Source organism: Mastigoproctus giganteus, chromosome 1, assembly GCF_048544385.1.
Source record: "Mastigoproctus giganteus isolate SK-2022 chromosome 1, ASM4854438v1, whole genome shotgun sequence".
Taxonomy (NCBI): domain Eukaryota; kingdom Metazoa; phylum Arthropoda; class Arachnida; order Uropygi; family Thelyphonidae; genus Mastigoproctus; species Mastigoproctus giganteus.
In genome coordinates this window covers 105,736,506-105,755,008 of record NC_143575.1, presented here as the reverse complement: position 1 = coordinate 105,755,008, position 18,503 = coordinate 105,736,506, and the positions used below count along the sequence as shown (strand labels likewise).

Sequence of the window (18,503 nt, the reverse complement as noted above, 5' to 3'; positions counted from 1 at the left end):
TAATTTTACATTAAACGTTTAACGATTTTTCTTTCTTTATTTTTTATTTCTCCCTCAGACTTCTTGTTAGCAGACACTTCTCTCTAACGGACAAATTTTCGTTCCCCATGGCTGTCCGTTAAAGGGAAGTTTCACTGTATTTATTTATTTATTATATATATATATATATATATATATATATGTGTGTGTGTGTGTGTGTGTGTGTATTTTTTTTTTTTTTTTTTTTTTTCTGTGCTCCTGTAATAACTCAATTCTCGTTGGGTGGATTTGCATCAAATTTTATATATTTGCTCTTTTAGAAATAGTTTTTTATCCGTACGAAATTCAATTAAAATTGGACCAATAGAAATGGAAATTATATCTTTGTCTATCTATCTGTATGTAAGGTGAATAATAACTTAACTCCCAGTGGATTGATTTTCATCATATTTTATATTTTGGCCTGATAGAAAGATTTGTTTTTGCACATTTATTAAAATTGGATCCAGGAATCTGACAATTATCTTTTTATTATTATTATTTTTTATTTGTTTTTTTTTTTGGTTTTTTTTCCATGTGTATCACATAAGCTTTCCATATACTGTATTGTAACTGAAGCACTGGATATTGTTTGTTGCCATGTGCAGAAAAGAAATGTTCTCAGTTCATGTTTTTTTTTTTGAAAATCATAAATTTTTACTCTTTGCTAAGGCACCTGAAATGTAATGTACTGCATACATCAATTAGTCTATAATTTTAATTTTGCTAATTTTGTCAGTTGAATAATATGAATTTTTTCATGAATGCAAAGATCAAGGTTTCTTTGACTAGCTTTGGGATGTTTGCTTTTGTAATTTTTTATTGCAAAATATAATGAAAAAATGTGTTTTAGCTTTTCTTTTGAGAGTAGGTATCCTTGTTACTTAATATCTTATTTTTATCGATTTTAAAAATTAAAATTGATTCAGAAATAAATTTATCCTAGTGAATTGGGTTCTTGGTTAATAGCTATTTTCAGTATTATTGAATAATACTGGTTCAGAAGATAATAAAGATGATTTTTATGCAACTAGATAATTTTGTATTGTAAAATGAGATTTACAAATTTTGTTTCAGCCAAACTGTAAACAGAACAGCTTCAAACGGAACAGACTATTTTGAGTGGTCACCTGGTGAATCACAATAGACATTGTGTATTTTAATACACAATATCTATCCCCACACATTAATGTAAATTTTGTTTGGATCAGAAATAAAAAAAAAAAAATAATAATAATAATTATGAACAGGGGGCATTTAAATCAAATGGTGGCGATATTGCTTCAAAATGGCAGATAAAATTATTTCCCCTCCACAATCATTAGGGTATTTGAGCACATAATAACTGAGCACCCAAGTAGGGTAGGCAGGGAGGTTATGTATCTGATAATTTTGCTTTTGATCAGACAGGTGCCTCCGTAGCCAGGTGGGAAGGAGCAGCAGTGCGTAGCACACGCTTCTTGATTTGACCGGGATTCAAGCCCATCACCACCAAATATGGAGGATGCGAAAAGGTCAGGGAATGACCACTGCATAGCCCTGGAGCAATATGGCCTTAGTTGCTAATGCTCCTAAAAACCAAATAACAACATTTTGATCAGACTGTAAACAGAAATATTATTATAGTGGACATACACACATGTGAAAATCTCATATATCATTGATTTTGAAAAGTAGGCTGAAAGCATGACAATTTTTTGGAACACTTTCTTGGTGGTGAGGAAGCCCAGCTGCAAAGGGGTCAAATTTACCCCTTTTGTAGAAATCCTTGTTAAGACAATGTGCAGCTTATCTGCAATAAATAGATTATCTTAAAATACATTCTTATACAACTTTTATCATCTGTGTTTTATAGATTTGAGATTTGGTCTGTAGTTCCAATTTCCAATCTTAAGTCTCTTAGCAGCAAAATACCAGATAATTTTCTGGGCTAAACATATAATACACTACTGAAATTTTTTAAAACTCTTAAGTACTTACCATGAATAAAGTGGTTGTAGTTCTTGGATTGTTTGCCCACTCTTGGAACATCCCTTGGCATATTCCAACGTGATTACCCAACATATTGAGTGAGCAAACTGTCACCATTACTGCTAATTGTGTGAGACTGGTATATCCTCAGAGGGTTTTTTTTTTTTTTTGACTAAACTGATTTGTTTCCTTCAATATAAACAACAAAAATGGGTTAATTATGAATAGTAATTAGTTCAGAGGCAGACCAGGAGGAAGCATATTGTTAGCATCAAAAAGGCAATAGAAGAAATCAGACTTTATTTTTAGTCCTGGCTCTGGACTAAAAACCTAACATAAATTAAGCCAACCTGGAAGCAAATAGTGAGTGGAGGTCCAGAAGGACTGATTTCTCTACCATAGTTGACTATGTACACCAGCTGCTATAACAAATTTGGATGATGAATATGATATCAATACTACTTTAAATGGTCAAGTTCATGTGTGTAAGCACTGTTTCCTATAATACAAGGTGTGCCAAAAGTCAGGAAACACATTTATTTGAATGTTACACATACAGTAGTTTGGAGGATATTTATCCTAATAAATAAAAGGTTAATTGTCAAATAAAAATGGTTATAGCTCACATTAGTAAGTGTGGTAAAAGTATACACCATTTTGGGCTTCACTAATCCATAGTCTTTTCAATCATATTCTGTGACAGTTGCAAGCTAAAAATGTTCTGTTTCTATGATAGCATGATGAATTACACTTTGATATTTCTTCACAGAAAGAGGACACAATACATTAAATCAGGTGAAGGCAAGGCATTTGATGGCACCCTGGCAAGTAATCAGTCTTCCAGGAAATGTTTCATTCAAGAAACTTTGCACTATTAGGATGAGGTGGAGGCACTCTGCATGCAAACTGCATCTTTTAGATTAACTTAGGAATTTTGACTACACTGCCTTGAGAAATATTTTAATATGTCCAGATAGTTTTTGCCTGTGCTGGCAAAAAAAAAGGGGGGGAGGGGAAAGAAAACTTATAAAGTTCTGTTCCATACTAGCATTTAATTCCTTTAATATTGTTTGTGTGAATTCTCTAATTATGTCAGTTCACCTCTCTGTTTAATTTGAATGTGGCTTCATTTGGACATGGAATTTTATCAACTATTCCAGGCTGTTCTTTGTACTTTCCGTTGAATGTTTTGAAACCCCAGGGGCTCACATCTGGTGAGTATGGGCTTGGCCCACCCAGGGTCCTCAGCTGGATATCATCATTCTTCTCTTTCTTGGTGATTTCCTTCTACTTCTCTCTCTCTCTCTCTCTCTCTCTCTCACACACACACACACACACACACACACACACACACACACACACACACACACACACACACACACACACACACACACACAGGGTAACTCATAAATTTTTTTTGGCTGGTGCAGCATAAGCCTCAGGCTTCCTTGCACCACATGGCTAATAATAATAATAATAATAATAATAATAAAAATTCAAATATGCAGTCAGGATCATCTTCATTGAAGGCTTGTATTAATGTGATATGGTAATCTTGAATTCTAAAAACTAGCCTAGTCCTGGAAATGCCTAGCTGTATTGAATATCTTCCTCTTGACTCTCTGAGCTTTGTTTTTTTATTCTGCTCTTAGAGCAGAGGCTCAACAAAATTTGGTTTGTTTGGCCTTGTTAAGATCATAGACATTACCTTTTACATCAGACTTGTGAACAGTCATGGGAATAACTCTTTTTTTGTGGATTGTTTTCCCAAAAATTTTTATAAAATTTACAAGTGTCTACAGGATCCTTGAATTTTGTATGCCACTTAATTATTCAGATATTTTCTTCAATTGTTGACTTAGAATATTGACCACATTTGTTGTCAGGTGACCTCAAGTAAAAGAACAAACTAATAGTACATTAAATTTTTAGATTTATTTTAAGAATCTAAAATTAATTAATTTAAGAATCTAAATTAATTTATAAAACAGGGGTGACCAACAAGTCAATTGCAATCTACCAGTCAATCATGGCTTTAATTTCGGTTGATCATGATGAATTTTAAATAGATTAGTCAAAATCTAAATGTTATTATTATTATGCGTCCCTCTGTATACGCTTATTACAAATCCGTTGAATGTGACTACTCTATGTTGTGGAGAGCATAGTGTACGTGTCGAATTCTTATTTAGCTTACTTAATATTAATAACTGGGCAGTACTTATATGTTAATTTAATACCCTTTGATTTAAAATGAATACTATGAAAAGAGTAAAACGTATCATTTTCATCCAGACTGGGAACTAGAATAGTTTTTTTTAATGATAAAAGAAAAATGTTATTGATTGATTTGCAATGCTTCCATGGCTATACCCAAAAGAGGAAATTTATAAAGGCACTTCAACACTCCATGGTAAATACCAATCGAATTTTCCGCCATAATTTTTGACCTTAGAAAATATAAATTAAAAGAACTTAAATCAAGATTCGCACAACAAAATTTCTTCATGACACCTAATTTACAATCTAAAGCAGTAACTGTAGCATCATTTAAAATGAGTCGTCTTCTTGCAAAAAAAATGCAAACCATTTTCTGATCATTTTCATTTATCAAAGACTCATTTTTAGGAATAACAGATTCTCTTTTCGAAAATGTTAAGAACAAAAATGAAATTAAAAGTGCTCTTCAAGATCTACAATTATCTTGAAATACTGTTATGCGACTCATAGAAAAAATTAATAGTTAGCCAGCAAAAGATTAAATACTAAAAGTGTTATGGACATAGATTTCAAAATCGTGAATTCCATCAGAGATTCCATCAGAATCTCTTCAAAGGAGACTTTTCAAAATGCAATTCGATATAAATGAACCAAATCTGATATTACACACAGGTGTGAGGTGGCTGAGTCGGAGTAAGTTTCTACAGAGATTTTGAAATTTAAAAATTTGTTGATCAAAGGGGAGATGATTATCAGGACCTACAAGGTACGGAGTGGTTGTGTGATCTGGCTTTTTTAGCAATTTTACCAGTAAATTAAGAGATCTGAATTTGGAATTACAAGGAAAAAATAAAAATTTAGTGATATGATTTAGTAGTATTTCTGCATATAAATATCAATTTTTGGCAATGGCTAAGGATCTCAAAGAAAAAATTCTATCATTTTGCAAATATGCAAGATCATTATCAGCAGATACCTTGTTCAATATATTTCTTATCCATTTAATGTTGACTTAGATATGAAACAAATTGCAGAAAAAATCGCTGAGATTTTTTACATGGAGAAAATATTACTTGAAAATGAAATTAATACATTGCAAAACGATATCTTCCTAAAAGCCAGATCATCAGAAAAAGACTTTTGGAAATAGGTTTGCTGAGAAAAGTATCCAAATGTAAAAAAACGCAGTGAACTTTTTAAATTTCTGTTTTGGTTCCACATATCTATTTGAATCCGCCTTTCCATATTTTAAACAAGGATGAAGACTTGCTCTACTCTTACAGACTTGCGTACAGAAGATTCTTTATGGTTGGCCTTATCGCAGTATACCGATTTTGAAAGCTTGGTAGATGACATGAAGACACAAACTTCACATAAATTAAAAATTTGAATACGTATGAATTTAAAATAAGAATTCTGAATTATATTTAATTTCAAAATTTATAAACAAAATTTTTCAGTATGTGTTGATTAACTTTTTTAACCATCTGCAATGAAATTCTTGAGATGATAGATTGCGACACATTTTGAAGAAAAAAAAGGAGATCACATCACAAATTCAGTTCATCACCCCTGGTCTAAAACATATTTCCTGACATTTGTTAAAGTTATTTTTGTGAATAACTGTTGCTGGATGTATATATAGTGTTTGACTTTGTCATCACATTGTTTCCCTTGTAGTTAGATTATGCACATAAATAAATAAGGATGTAATGACTATTTTGATATATCATTATTAAAAGGGATGTTGTTTCTTTTGCTATGTATACCCACTGGTCATTCTGCCATATACAATAAACAGATATTTATTTGTATAAATTTCATTGATGGCACAGGAAACTTATTGAGGACTTTTCAAATGGAGATGAGTTGGTCTTAGGCAGAACGTAAGAGTTTCCAGTTGTAATTCTTTGTGGCTTTTCCATCTCACAATCAGACAAGCTTTCCGTAAGGCACATTACAATTAATAATTACTATACCACCTTATGCCGTGACTTCTCTTGCTGCTAACACAAAACAACTATCTTCTGCAGACTGAAACATCATTCCTTTAAAATTGCATTTGATTTAGTAACAGGAAACATCAGCTAGAACAACATGTGATTAGGTTTGTTTTTCAGAAGCTCATATCAAGGAAGTTGGAGATACAGTATTACACAATGAAATGAAATATCTCATGGAAGCAATTCAAGCAGTCACTAAAAATAGCTTGCAGGCTATTTTTTGTGGCATTGGTGGAAAGATAATTGTGTTTTTTTTTGTTTTTTTTTTTTTCTCACTATTAAACAGATTGATATGTTTTCTAGTACAGAAAATGTGCTTTAGCTAACCTGAGACTGGCTAACTACAGTCTTAAAATGAAAAACTCTCCTCCACCTCCAAAAGGAATCAGAAACTGGACCTTTCCAAAACATGACAAGTTGTAAAAATTATACTGTCAAGGAGGTTAATTGGAAAATAGAATTCTGTAACGTACACTTCTTGATATTTTAATTAATCATTAATTATTCATGAAAATGTATTATTTATTTATTCTGATATCCAAAATATTAACATTTCTTTTAGATATGGAGTATGAAACAAGACACATGTGTACATGATCTTCAAGCTCACAATAAAGAAATTTACACAATTAAGTGGAGCCCTACAGGCCCTGGTACAAACAACCCTAACATGAACTTAATTCTTGCAAGGTGAGCTTTATGAAATATTCTTGCAATGAAACAATTCTATTTTAAAATAAATCTAAAATAGTAGTCACTGAATTGAAGCATCTCAAATTTAAGATGCCCAGAAATGTAAGATCTGAATTTTATACCTAGCAGGGTGAAAGAATGCATTAATTAGGTTTTGTTTTTGTCTTTATAAATTTGATTCTGGTAAGAGTTCACTGTCCTAACATAGTTTTTCTTTTTTTTTTTTTTCCACAAAAAAAAAAAAAAAAAAACTTACTATGCAGAATTTTTTAAATAATCTTGCATATTTCTACTTGAAATTTCATGATTCATCTTTAGTTAATGAATTGGCCACCAGATTTTATAATACCAAAGGTCAATAAGACGAGAATGAGAGTAGCCTGTGCGGACGTATATTTTTGCCGCTCCTGGAACAGAGACGATTTTTCTGATTTATTTTCTGTTTTATTAGCTTAAATTGGCATATTAACTTATTTTATAGAGTAGTTTTATATTCTTATTTACGATACTTAGATTAAAGTAACTTAGATAGAGAATTTGTAGGTATTACTTAGTATCGGAAAGGGTATCAAATCCACGTGTTTACTGTTCGTAAATAGCCGCCATTGTTACGCGATACAAAATATCTCGAAATAGATAGCATAAGCTTAATATAATATAGTATAGTACATAATATTGTCAATTAATCAGATAATTAATCTTGTTGAACTTCATTGTCAATTAAATTGTACTTTTAACTATACATATAACGACTTGGGTTATGTAACATAAATAATTAGTAAAAAATAAATAATTAATACTTAACTTGATACGGAAGTTATATAAAGGGATTTCGTAGATAACACTCGATACTGAAACATAAATATAGCGTTATAACTATGTTGAGATATAAGTTTAGGGTTTTACTTTTGTACTGGAATTGAAATTTTATTGAAATTAAATCGAAATCATGACTCTGACCAGAGCAGCAAAGCAAAAGGCTCAGGCTAATGGGAGTGCTGTGGCTCAGGGGAGAACTGAGGGGGGCAGTTGCCTTCTGAATCACAGCCTATTAAAATGCACTACTTGCTTGATGTTTGTGGAACAGTCAGGTACGGGACATGATACTGCCATGGGGGAGGGATGCTTTTGTGTGTGCGTGATGCAAGGAGTGTAAGGAAATCAGGCGACAACTCAGCATTGTTATGGGCCTATATGAGAGCTTGAAGGACAGGGTGGATGCTCTCGAAGGATTAAAAGTGAGGAGCCCATCAAGCTCTCAGCTGCCCACACCAATGCCACAGCTTCCACTTGGTCATCACGCAACACAGTGGCAGCCCCCAAGGCAGAATGCACTGGTCCCAAAGGAACTAGTAGTTGTTGGTGACTCTATTGTCAGGGAAACGGGAAACATGCTTTGTAAAAAGGATAGGTGGAACAGGACCAGGGTGTGTCTGCCAGGGGCAAAGGTTGATGACGTCGTAGAGCGGATATCATCTTTTAAGGGAACAAAAGGTGATATAGTTGTACACGTTGGCACTAATGATATTAAGAGTAGGAGACCGGCAGAATTACTTAACAAATACAGGTCACTGTCGAAAAAAAGCCGTGAATTAGGGTTGAATTTGAAAGTGTCTGCAATTCTGCGAAGCACGATAGGAGGGAGTACATGATGAGAGCCTTGTCGATCAATTTGGCCATGGAAAGATTGTGCAAGGCTCAAGGGGTAGAATTTTTTTCGGCCTGGTCTGTACTTGTAAACAGGAGAGACTGCTTCTACAAGGATAGAATACACTTAAATAGAAAGGGTGCAAGAATGTTTGCTGATGCTATCGAAGCAGTGTTAGGTGGGTGGGAAAACTGCTAGCTTGGGGGGATACAAGGACTAATAGATTAACAGTAGCCACTGGCAGAGGTGAAAGTGATTCTTGCACTGCTTCTGTTGGAATGAGCCGCAGCCTGGAAAATAAGATGGTTTGGTTGGTTGGTTGGGTTTTATTGGCGCATTAGCAACTAAGGCTATAATGCGCCAAAACCTTGTCATAGAAAAGAAAATAAGATGCAGGATATTTCAGAGACTGCTGGGAATCATTGGGGTACAAATAAACACATAGGTTGTGTTAGGGTAGCTAAGAAAAAGAACAGGTGCATGTATACTTGCGTGTACACCAATGCTAGGAGTTTAGTAAATAAATTTGTTGAATTTGAGGTATTGCTCAAAACATCAAAGGCAGATATTGTGGGGCTTTCAGAGACGTGGTGTCACACAGATATAAGGAATGCAGAACTGGAATTTGGGGAGTACAATGTCTACAGAAAGGATAGACAGGGTAGGAAGGGAGGAGAGGTTATGCTATTAGTCAAGAAATACTTAAAATCCAAGGAAGTGAAGCCAGTCGACATTGCTGGACAGTGCAGTGTCGAGTCAGTTTGGTATGACATAAGCATTGGGAGATCAAAATTGAGAGTAGGAGTGTGCCTAATGACTCTGCTGAGTATAATAAGAAACTGTACGGGGAAATAGAGTGGGCCAGTAAATCAGAGAGTCTTATAATGGGGATTTTAATTTCCCAGATATTGACTGGAATTTGGGGTCTGGTCACTCACACACTAGCAAGGCTTTTGTGGATTTATTGGATGATTGTTTTCAACATCAGCATGTTCGGGAGGCAACTAGAGGGAGTAATACTCTTGATTTGATTATCAGTAGTGATTCTTCATGCATTAAGAATCTGCAGGTAAATGAACCACTAGGTGGCAGTGATCACAGTGTGCTGAAGTGGGATTTACTCAAAGAGGTAACTACCATTAGGGGTAAAGGAAGGGTTATTGCTTTCATAAAGGTGACTACAATGGACTGAGACAGTATTTAAATTCTATACAGTGGGACAAACTGATGATGTTACCAACAGCAAATTCAAAATGGGAAGCATTCAAAGAACTTATCTTGGAAGCTACTAGGATTTACATACCAACTAAAAAATATTGTTCAAGATTTAGGCCTAAATGGATGTCAGATGAACTAATGAGACATATGGCAGAGAAGAAAAATGCATGGGATACATACAAATTAACACGTGACACAGAAGCCTATGATAGATACAAGTTGATATGCAACCAAGTTACAAAGGAGGTTAGGCAGGCGAAGGCAGATTACGAGAAATCTTTGGCAAGGGATGCAAAGAAAAACAGTAAAGAGTTCTTTACTTATGTAAACTCTAGCAGGAAGGGGATGAATCAGATTGGTCCACTTGATATCGATGGGTCAACTGTTGATGATCCTGCTCAGGTAGCTAACAAACTGAATGAATATTTTGCATCGACATTCACCCATGAGGAGTTATTCAGCGAGGGGAATGCCAGAAGTATATTCAATTCTGGCAGTAAGCTAGAGAATCTTGTAATAACTGAGAGTAAAGTGGAGGAGAAATTGTTGAAGATAAATACAAGAAAGGCACCTGGGGTGGATGGGATCTATCCAGTTATATTAAAGGAGGCAGCAAAGGAAGTAAGCAAACCCTTAGCCATAATTATGAGAGCTTCCTTGGACTCAGGGGAAGTACCCATGCACTGGAGATGTGCAAATGTGACCCCAATTCACAAAGGAGGATCAAAGGGCGACACAAGTAATTATAGACCTGTTAGTTTAACTTCTGTTCCTGGAAAATTAATGGAGGCACTGGTTAAAGAAGCACTGCAGGATCATCTAGACAAGACTTCAGTCATAGCTCAGACATGGTTTTGTTAAGGGGAAGTCTTGCCTGACCAATTTGATTGGATACTATGATGCAGTCACAAAAGAACTGGATGCAGGGAATAACTTTGATATTATATACTTGGATCTTAGAAAGGCTTTTGATACTGTTGCACATGGAAGACTGCTGAAAAAATTGGAGCAGTGTGGCATTGGAGGCAAATTGCTGCTATGGATAAAGGGGTGGTTGAGGGGGAGAAGACAGAGAGTGGTAATCAATGGACACTGCTCATCGTGGACTAATGTTATTAGTATAGTCCCTCAGGTTTCAGTATTGGGTCCATTATTGTTTTCTGTATTTATAAATGATATTGATGATGGTATATCAAGCTTAATGTCCAAATTTGCAGATGATACGAAGGTTGGCAGGGTTGTCAAGGACACTACTGACACTATGCTACTGCAGCAGGATCTGGAAAGGTTGAGCAGATGGGCTGAGAGGTGGCAAATGAAGTCTAACATTGACAAATGTAAAGTACTACATATGGAGGTGCCTCCGTAGCCAGGTGGGCAGGAGCAGCAGTGCGTAGCACACGCTTCTTGATTAGATCGGGGTTCGAGCCCATCACCACCAAATACGGAGGATGCGGAAAGGTCAGAGAATGACCACCGCATATCCTGGAGCAATAGGGCCTTAGTTGCTAATGCTCCTAAAAACCAAATAACAAAATAACGAACTACATATGGGAAACAGCAACCCCAGAGCAACGTATCAACTCTGTGGTACTACACTGACAGTGGTAGAGAATGAAAGCGACCTGGTGGTGGTTGTGCAGGCAGATATGAAGTTTTCTGAGCAGTGCAGACAGGCGGCAAGAGTAGCTCATGGTGTATTGTCGATGATATATAGGAATTTTTCTAGCAGGGATAAGGAGATGATTATTCCCTTGTATAAGGCAATGGTCAGACCACACCTAGAGTACTGTATACAGGTCTGGAGGCCTCATTTCAAGAAGGATGTAGAGATGCTGGAACGAGTACAGAAAAGGGCAACAAGATTAGTGAATTGAACAAAGGGGTGCTCTTACGAACAAAAGCTTAAGTTTTGCAAATTACAGTGTTTGGAGACTAGGCACCGGCGAGGTGATCTGATAGAGGTGTATAAAGCCTTGAATGGTTTGAGCATGCTCAATGCTGATGGGATTCTTTCCCTTGCTCAGAATAATCGCCTGAGAGGGCATAAATTCAAATTGAGAAAAGACAGATGTAGGATAGACGTGAGGAAATTTGCCTTTAGCCAGCGGGTGGTTGGTTGGTGGAATAGACTTCCATCCCTTGTCGTGGAATTTGATATCCTAAATAAGTTTAAGGCTCAGCTGGACAGGTATTTCGAACGAACAGAGGGTTGAAGTGGAAGTGGTTATTTTTTATTTATTTATTTATTTTATTTATTTTTTTTTTCACTGATGCTGCATAAGCTTGCTTTCTTGCATCAAATGCCTCTGCTAATGCTAATAATATATTCCGATTCTTTGAGTATATTATAGACTTTATTACTATACAACATGGGCCAACCCGTAACAATATCTAGCATGACCATGTGTTGCACACTCACACATATAGGCTATAGCAGCAGATGACCCCTACGGCATCCTCTTCTAACCAAGGTTCATCGCTGTAAAAGACTCACCTGGTGCAAAGAGAATGCAAGTTGGACGTTAGAAGACTGGAAGAAGGTGTGCTGGTTGGATGAGTCACGTTATTTACTTCACACCATGGATAGTCGTGTACGGATTTGGCGTCAACAAGAGGCCCTTGATCCATCATGCATGGTATTAAACGTGCAGGCTGGTGGAGGTAGTTGTATGGCGTGGGGCATGTTTCACTGGCAGGAACTTGGACCCCTGGTGCATGTGGAACAACGTATCAGTGGTCTCAGCTATCGTCAACTGCCTGCTGACTGTGTACACCCTGCTATGTTACACTTTTTCCCAAATGGCAATGGTGTCTTCCAAGATGACAATGCACTGAGCCATCAGGCACTTGTAGGAATGGTTCGAGGAACACATATCTGACTTAAAGCATATTGATTGGCCTCCAAACTCCCCCGATATCAGTCCCATAGAGCACTTGTGGGACACTATGGAAAGGCATATCAGGCATCTGGATACACCAATCACCTCCATACCTGCATTGCTAGCTGCATTACACTCCAATTGGTTGGCCATACCTCCTGAACACTTCCGACATCTTGTTGAATCAGTGCCACATTGGATAGCTGCTGTACTAATGGCAAAAGGAGGACCTACGAAGTATTAGGTAGGTGGGCATAATTCAGTGATCACTCAGTGTATTACTTCATGGATGGTGCTTTGGTTTGTTGTAACAGTGTCCAGGAATTAATGAAAGAGTTACATCTGGAGCATGTCCCAGAGCAATGGAGGCTTTTCATCTATTTATCTAAAGTCAGTTTGAAAGCAGTTTTACTCCATAATGGAAATAAGTATCCATCATATACCATTGGCCCATGCAATTCACATGAAGGAAACTTTTGAGAACCTACAGGTTCTTTTGCGAAAAATGTGCTATCAAGAATACAAATAGAATATCTGTGCCGACATAAAAGTGGTAGCTTCGCTGACTGAGTTGCAAGATGAATACACTAGATACTGCTGTATTTTATGTGAGTGGGACAGCTAAGCAAAGGATTGTCACTGCGGGATAAAAAAAAAATGGTAGAATTAAACTACACCAGGGCAGGAAAAAAAAAAATGGATCACATCCTCCTTTGGTGGATAAATCAAAATCTATTTACCTCCATTGCACATCAAGCTAGGTGTGATAAAAGTATTTGTGAAGTGATGGACAAAAAGGAGAAGGGTTTTACTGTTTGAAGCAAAAGTTTTCTTGAATCAGTGAGACCAGGATAAAAGAGGAAATTTTTGTTGGTCCTCAAATCAAACTGCTATTCCAAGATGGAGAATTCATTAAAAAATTAGATTCTGCAGAAGTAAGAGCCTGGAAGGTATTTGAAAATGTCTGCTGGAACTTTTTAGACAATGAGAAATAACAAAATTAGAGTAAAATTGTGGATGAGCTAATTTTAGGGCACAGAGTTGGGATGCAATATGTCATTAAAGCTTCATTTTCTGCATTCCCATGTTGACTTTTTTCTTGAAAACTTGGGAGTGGTCTCCGATAAACACAGTGAAAGATATCACCTAGATATTTCTCAAATGGAAAAAAGATACCAGGGAAAATGGAGTCTAAATATATTAGCATTAGTAGAGGCATATGATGCAAGGAAGCAAACTTATACAGCATTAACCAAAAAAAAAAAAAAAAAAAAAAACCCTTCCCCATTTTACTTATCCATTTGCTCCAAAAGTTTTCCCAGTTAGTTGGTTGACTACTGTTGGAATCTCGTAGAGGAGACACCAGTAAAAGATTATAAAAGGGAAAAAATTACAAAATGAGTGTTTCGTTATCAATAAATATTTTTGTAAATAGAATAAGGTTAATAGATCCATTGTTCAGTATTTAGTACTGTATGTTACATTTTCATAAAATATGTAATCTTTTTTACTCGAAACTTAGTTTTTGACTTTAATCCCTTCTCCCTTAAAATTGGTGGGAGTTATAGCAATATGATTGCCATTTGAATTCAGCAATGTCAGATCTACAAGACCGAATTTTAAAAGGGAGCGAAAAATTTATTTATTATTTATTTTTTATTTTGCCGACCAGTGTAACCTCAAGTCATGCTTGGCTTTTTAACTCATAGCAGTATTGTGTGGGAGATGACATTACACGATTAAAATGGTAAAAACACTTATCTTCTATTTCTGATGAAACTTTGGAAATGCTCTTTATTCAAAATTTCTGAAAAGGGCAAATAACAACAATGACGATGATGATAATAATAATAAAAGACACCACAAACCCATCAAAGTACAGACCAATCACCTGTCTCCCAACAGTGTACAAGTTCCTGCCTGACCAGCTGCATAACTAAGAAGCTGTCAGGCCACTTGGAGAGCCGGAACATCATGGGCAAGCAGCAAAAGGGATGTAAGTAGACGAATAAAGGATGCAAGGAGCAATTGACCATTGATGCTGCAGTTATAGTTCTGACAAGAAGCACTGCAATCTGTGCATGGCCTGCAAGAAGCACTGCAACCTGTGCATGGCCTGCAAGAAGCACTGCAACCTGTGCACGGCCTACATTGACTGCCATAAGGCCTTCTACTCCGTGTCCCATAGCTGACTGATATAGACACCGAAGGTCTACAGAGTCAACCGGACACTGACCCACTTCCTAGAAGCAACCATCAAGGTTGAGAACATCACAACCGGACCGACACCCATCAGAAGAGGAATCTTCTAGGGAGCCACCCTAAGTCCACTGTGGTTCTGTCTAGCACTCAATCCACTGCCCACAGTGCTGAATAACAGCAAATATGGATATACCATAAAAGAAGGGAGGAAGAATCTGTACACCCTCTCTCACCTGATGTACATAGATGATGCAAAACTCTATGCTGCAACTGAGAATAAACTTCAACAGCTACTCTGGATCACCGAAGCGTTCAGCACTGACATCAGGATGCAGTTTGGCCTGGAGAAATGCAAGCCTCATGGATTACATCAAGGATGTCTAGTCAGACAAAACTACCAGCTGAAGACCGGTAAAGAGATTGAAGTCATGACAGAGAGAGAGAGAGAGAGAGAGACATATCTGGGTATGATTTTTTTTTTTTTTTAATGAATAAGAGGTGTTTGGATGAACTAATCTGATTATAATCATCCACATCTGTTATACCCAATGGGTGTGTGTGTACAAGTTAATATTATGGTGTACAAATCAGTCCTGGTCTACTAGCCTTCCAATCTTATTTTACTCTATGCTGTCCTATTCCTGTTAGGCCTTTAGTCCTGGCAAGAGTAATCCCTCTTTCTTCAAGTGATTGATTGATTGCTTGCTTGCTTGCAAAACAGGAAGGTGGATTAGTGATTACAAATCATTAATCCACCTTCCTGTTGGTCTACTTTGGACCTGTTATTAATTTTTGCTTCAAATATCTTTTTAGCCTATCTCCTTTTTCCCACCCTTTTTACATGTCAATGCCAGCTTAAGTATGTTTCATTTACCTTTGCTGCTTGGATATGTGTTAATTCAAGGTATTACTCTTATTTCCACATTTTTATATATGATCTTGACAGTGATCTGTTAGTTTCTGAAGTTTCTAATTTTTGATTAATTTGTTTATTTCTTACCCAGCTCTCAGCTGTTTAGGCTTAAAAACTGTCTAATAAACAGCAAATCAGTAAAAGTGGTAAGAGGGGAGGGGTTGTGTTTCAGTGCAGGCATTGAAATAATAATAATAGACATCTTTACATTCCATTTTGTCTTGGGCAATGAGAACTACAAAGTTTGGTCTCATGATCATTTTAGACTTGATAACATTATCCACTATTTTGAGCTAAATTGATATTATGTTTTTAATCAATAACATAGACTGGAGAAGTGCTGATGTATCTGCAGCCTGTAAGTTGCGTTAAAGAGGAGTTTGGTAACTATAGTCCAGTGTGACATTTGTGTTAGTAGGAAGATCATGGTGTCTGTGCTTAAGGGTGTAATTCAGGACTGTCTAGACAAGAATGGTAGCTTCATGGATCCCAGTATATGTTCATTGTGGGGGGGGGGGGAAGTCATGCTTGACCAAGCTGGTAAATTACTGTGATCTAGTCATGGGACATGATCCTAACCAATATGAGTCGTAGAACACTTCCATATGATACCCTCCAGAAATTAAAACGGAAAAAACGAAAAAATCGACAACTTACCGGTACATTAAAGTAAAATATAAATAATTAAATAATCAATTTAACACAATTCAAAATCAATTTAAAACAATTAAAATTCAAATTAACGCAATTAAAAGGATATAACGAAAAATATTCAAAACGATATTCAAAATCGTTTTGAATATTTTCAATATAACACAATATTTTGAATATTGTGTTAAATTGATTATTTAATTATTTATATTTTACGTTAATGTACCGATAAGTTGTCGATTTTTTCGTTTTTTCCGTTTTAATTTCTGGAGGGTGTCATATGGAAGAGTTCTACGTACTATATTGAGGTAAACTCCTCTTATTAATTTACTAATATTATTATCAACGTAGAACATATTGAGTATTACAGCTCTGATTCATACTATCTAATATATATTTAATATACTGCATCTTCTCATCCCCTCTAAAAATTTGTGTAATCTTTCCTTATATATATTCAGACTGCCCATTTTCACAATACTAGATAGTGGGTTTGTTCTAACAATCAATTATTCTCTGGCTGAAACATTTTTGTTCATCTATCCTGCAGCCATCCATTTTCAATTTAAGTTTATGACCCCATATGTATGCATGTTATCCAAAAAAAAAAAAAAAATGATACCATCAACATTAATTTACTCAGTCCATTTAAAACCTTAAACGCTTCAGTTTTGTATCCTCGACTATCCTGGTGCTCTTCTATTCACCTATTTCAACAGATCCACTTCCTTCTTAAAATGTGGCTTCAAAACTTGTATGCAGTACTCAAAATGTGGCATAACTGTTGCCTTATACAATGTGATAATCGCTACCTTGTCCCTGCTGGCGTATAAAATCATATCAACATTAAATTAAAATGTTTTTTTAAGTCAGATACTGTATTACTGCAGTAGAGAGTTTTCAAAGTTCTCTCATTTAAAATGTTAAGACCTGTTTAAATATATTGTATTAAATGTGTTTGTGAATAGAATAGCTAACACATTAATGTAATAGAAATGAGAACTGCAGTGCAATTCAATCAAATTTTCACATGTTATAACAAAAATTGCTAAGTTTAGTTTTTGGATTCTGTTATAATTAGTCATCAACTCTGTGTTGTTTATTATGTATAATTGTACATATGTCTTGGAAGGGGATGTATAGAGGAAGAGGAGAGAGTAACCATATCTTCAGATGTTATTTTCCATTTAATGCTTGGAATCCATCCATGCAAAAAAAAAAAGAGAGAGCTTTTATTGTTAATTAAGTTATGTAAATTATACAGTGCTAGTATTAGCTGGTGGCTAGTTTTGCATCACTGTTTAACAGCTTAGAGAGAGAGAGAGAGAGAGAGAGAGAATATGTAGTGTAGGAACAGTTGAAAAATATATTTCAGCTATACCAACACTGATTTTGATTAAGTCTGTGGTTAATATCTTCCTTAAATATACACTTATTTACACACCAAAAACTACATTTAATTCCACAAATGTGAAATTGTGCAACTACTCATACTTATATTTTTCAAGTATTGAGCATTACAGCTCTGGTTCATACTATCATTTTAATCCTCATGAAGTATTTTATACTTCTCTTAACTTTGCCATTCTAAAGTATCATCAAACTAATCTGTATAATCAATTTGTATAATAGCTGTAATTTGCCAGTGGTTTGTGCTAAATTACGAAGTTTACTGAATAAGCAATAGAGCTAAAAAAGAGAAATGTCTTTTTTTTTTTGTATGGGTTATGAGTATTAAACAGTAAATGATATCTGAAAATATAGATTCTCTCTCTGTCTCTCTCTCCCCCCCCCTCCAGAAAGTATGTACAGCTGTATCATACTTATCATGGTGACAAACCCATTGAATTTCTCTATGGTACTTTATTAAAAACAAAATTTTATGTAAATTATAAGGACTGTATGTACCATGTAACTTCTTCTTTTAGAAGAATGGTTATTTTTTATTATTATTTGTTTTTAATCCTCTACTGTAAGCTTATTTTCCAAAACAAATTCATTGATATTCTCTCCAATATTAGAATGTATGCATGTAGTGAAGTAAAGAAAGATTTATAGTACATTTTTGTAATTTTAGCTGGTGA

The 18,503-nt window shown here is 35.5% G+C and overlaps 1 protein-coding gene across 4 annotated transcripts in view; it reads left to right on the top strand.

The window, feature by feature from the left end:
* ebi (transducin beta like ebi) overlaps positions 1-18,503 on the top strand; it is a 307,663-nt gene that overhangs the window by 246,536 nt on the left and 42,624 nt on the right. For all 4 annotated transcript variants that reach the window (XM_090381672.1, XM_090381699.1, XM_090381689.1 and 1 more), the window contains one exon: positions 6,775-6,902. In XM_090381672.1, the coding sequence (XP_090237798.1) occupies positions 6,775-6,902 (128 nt within the window). The remainder of the gene's footprint in view (positions 1-6,774; positions 6,903-18,503) is intronic.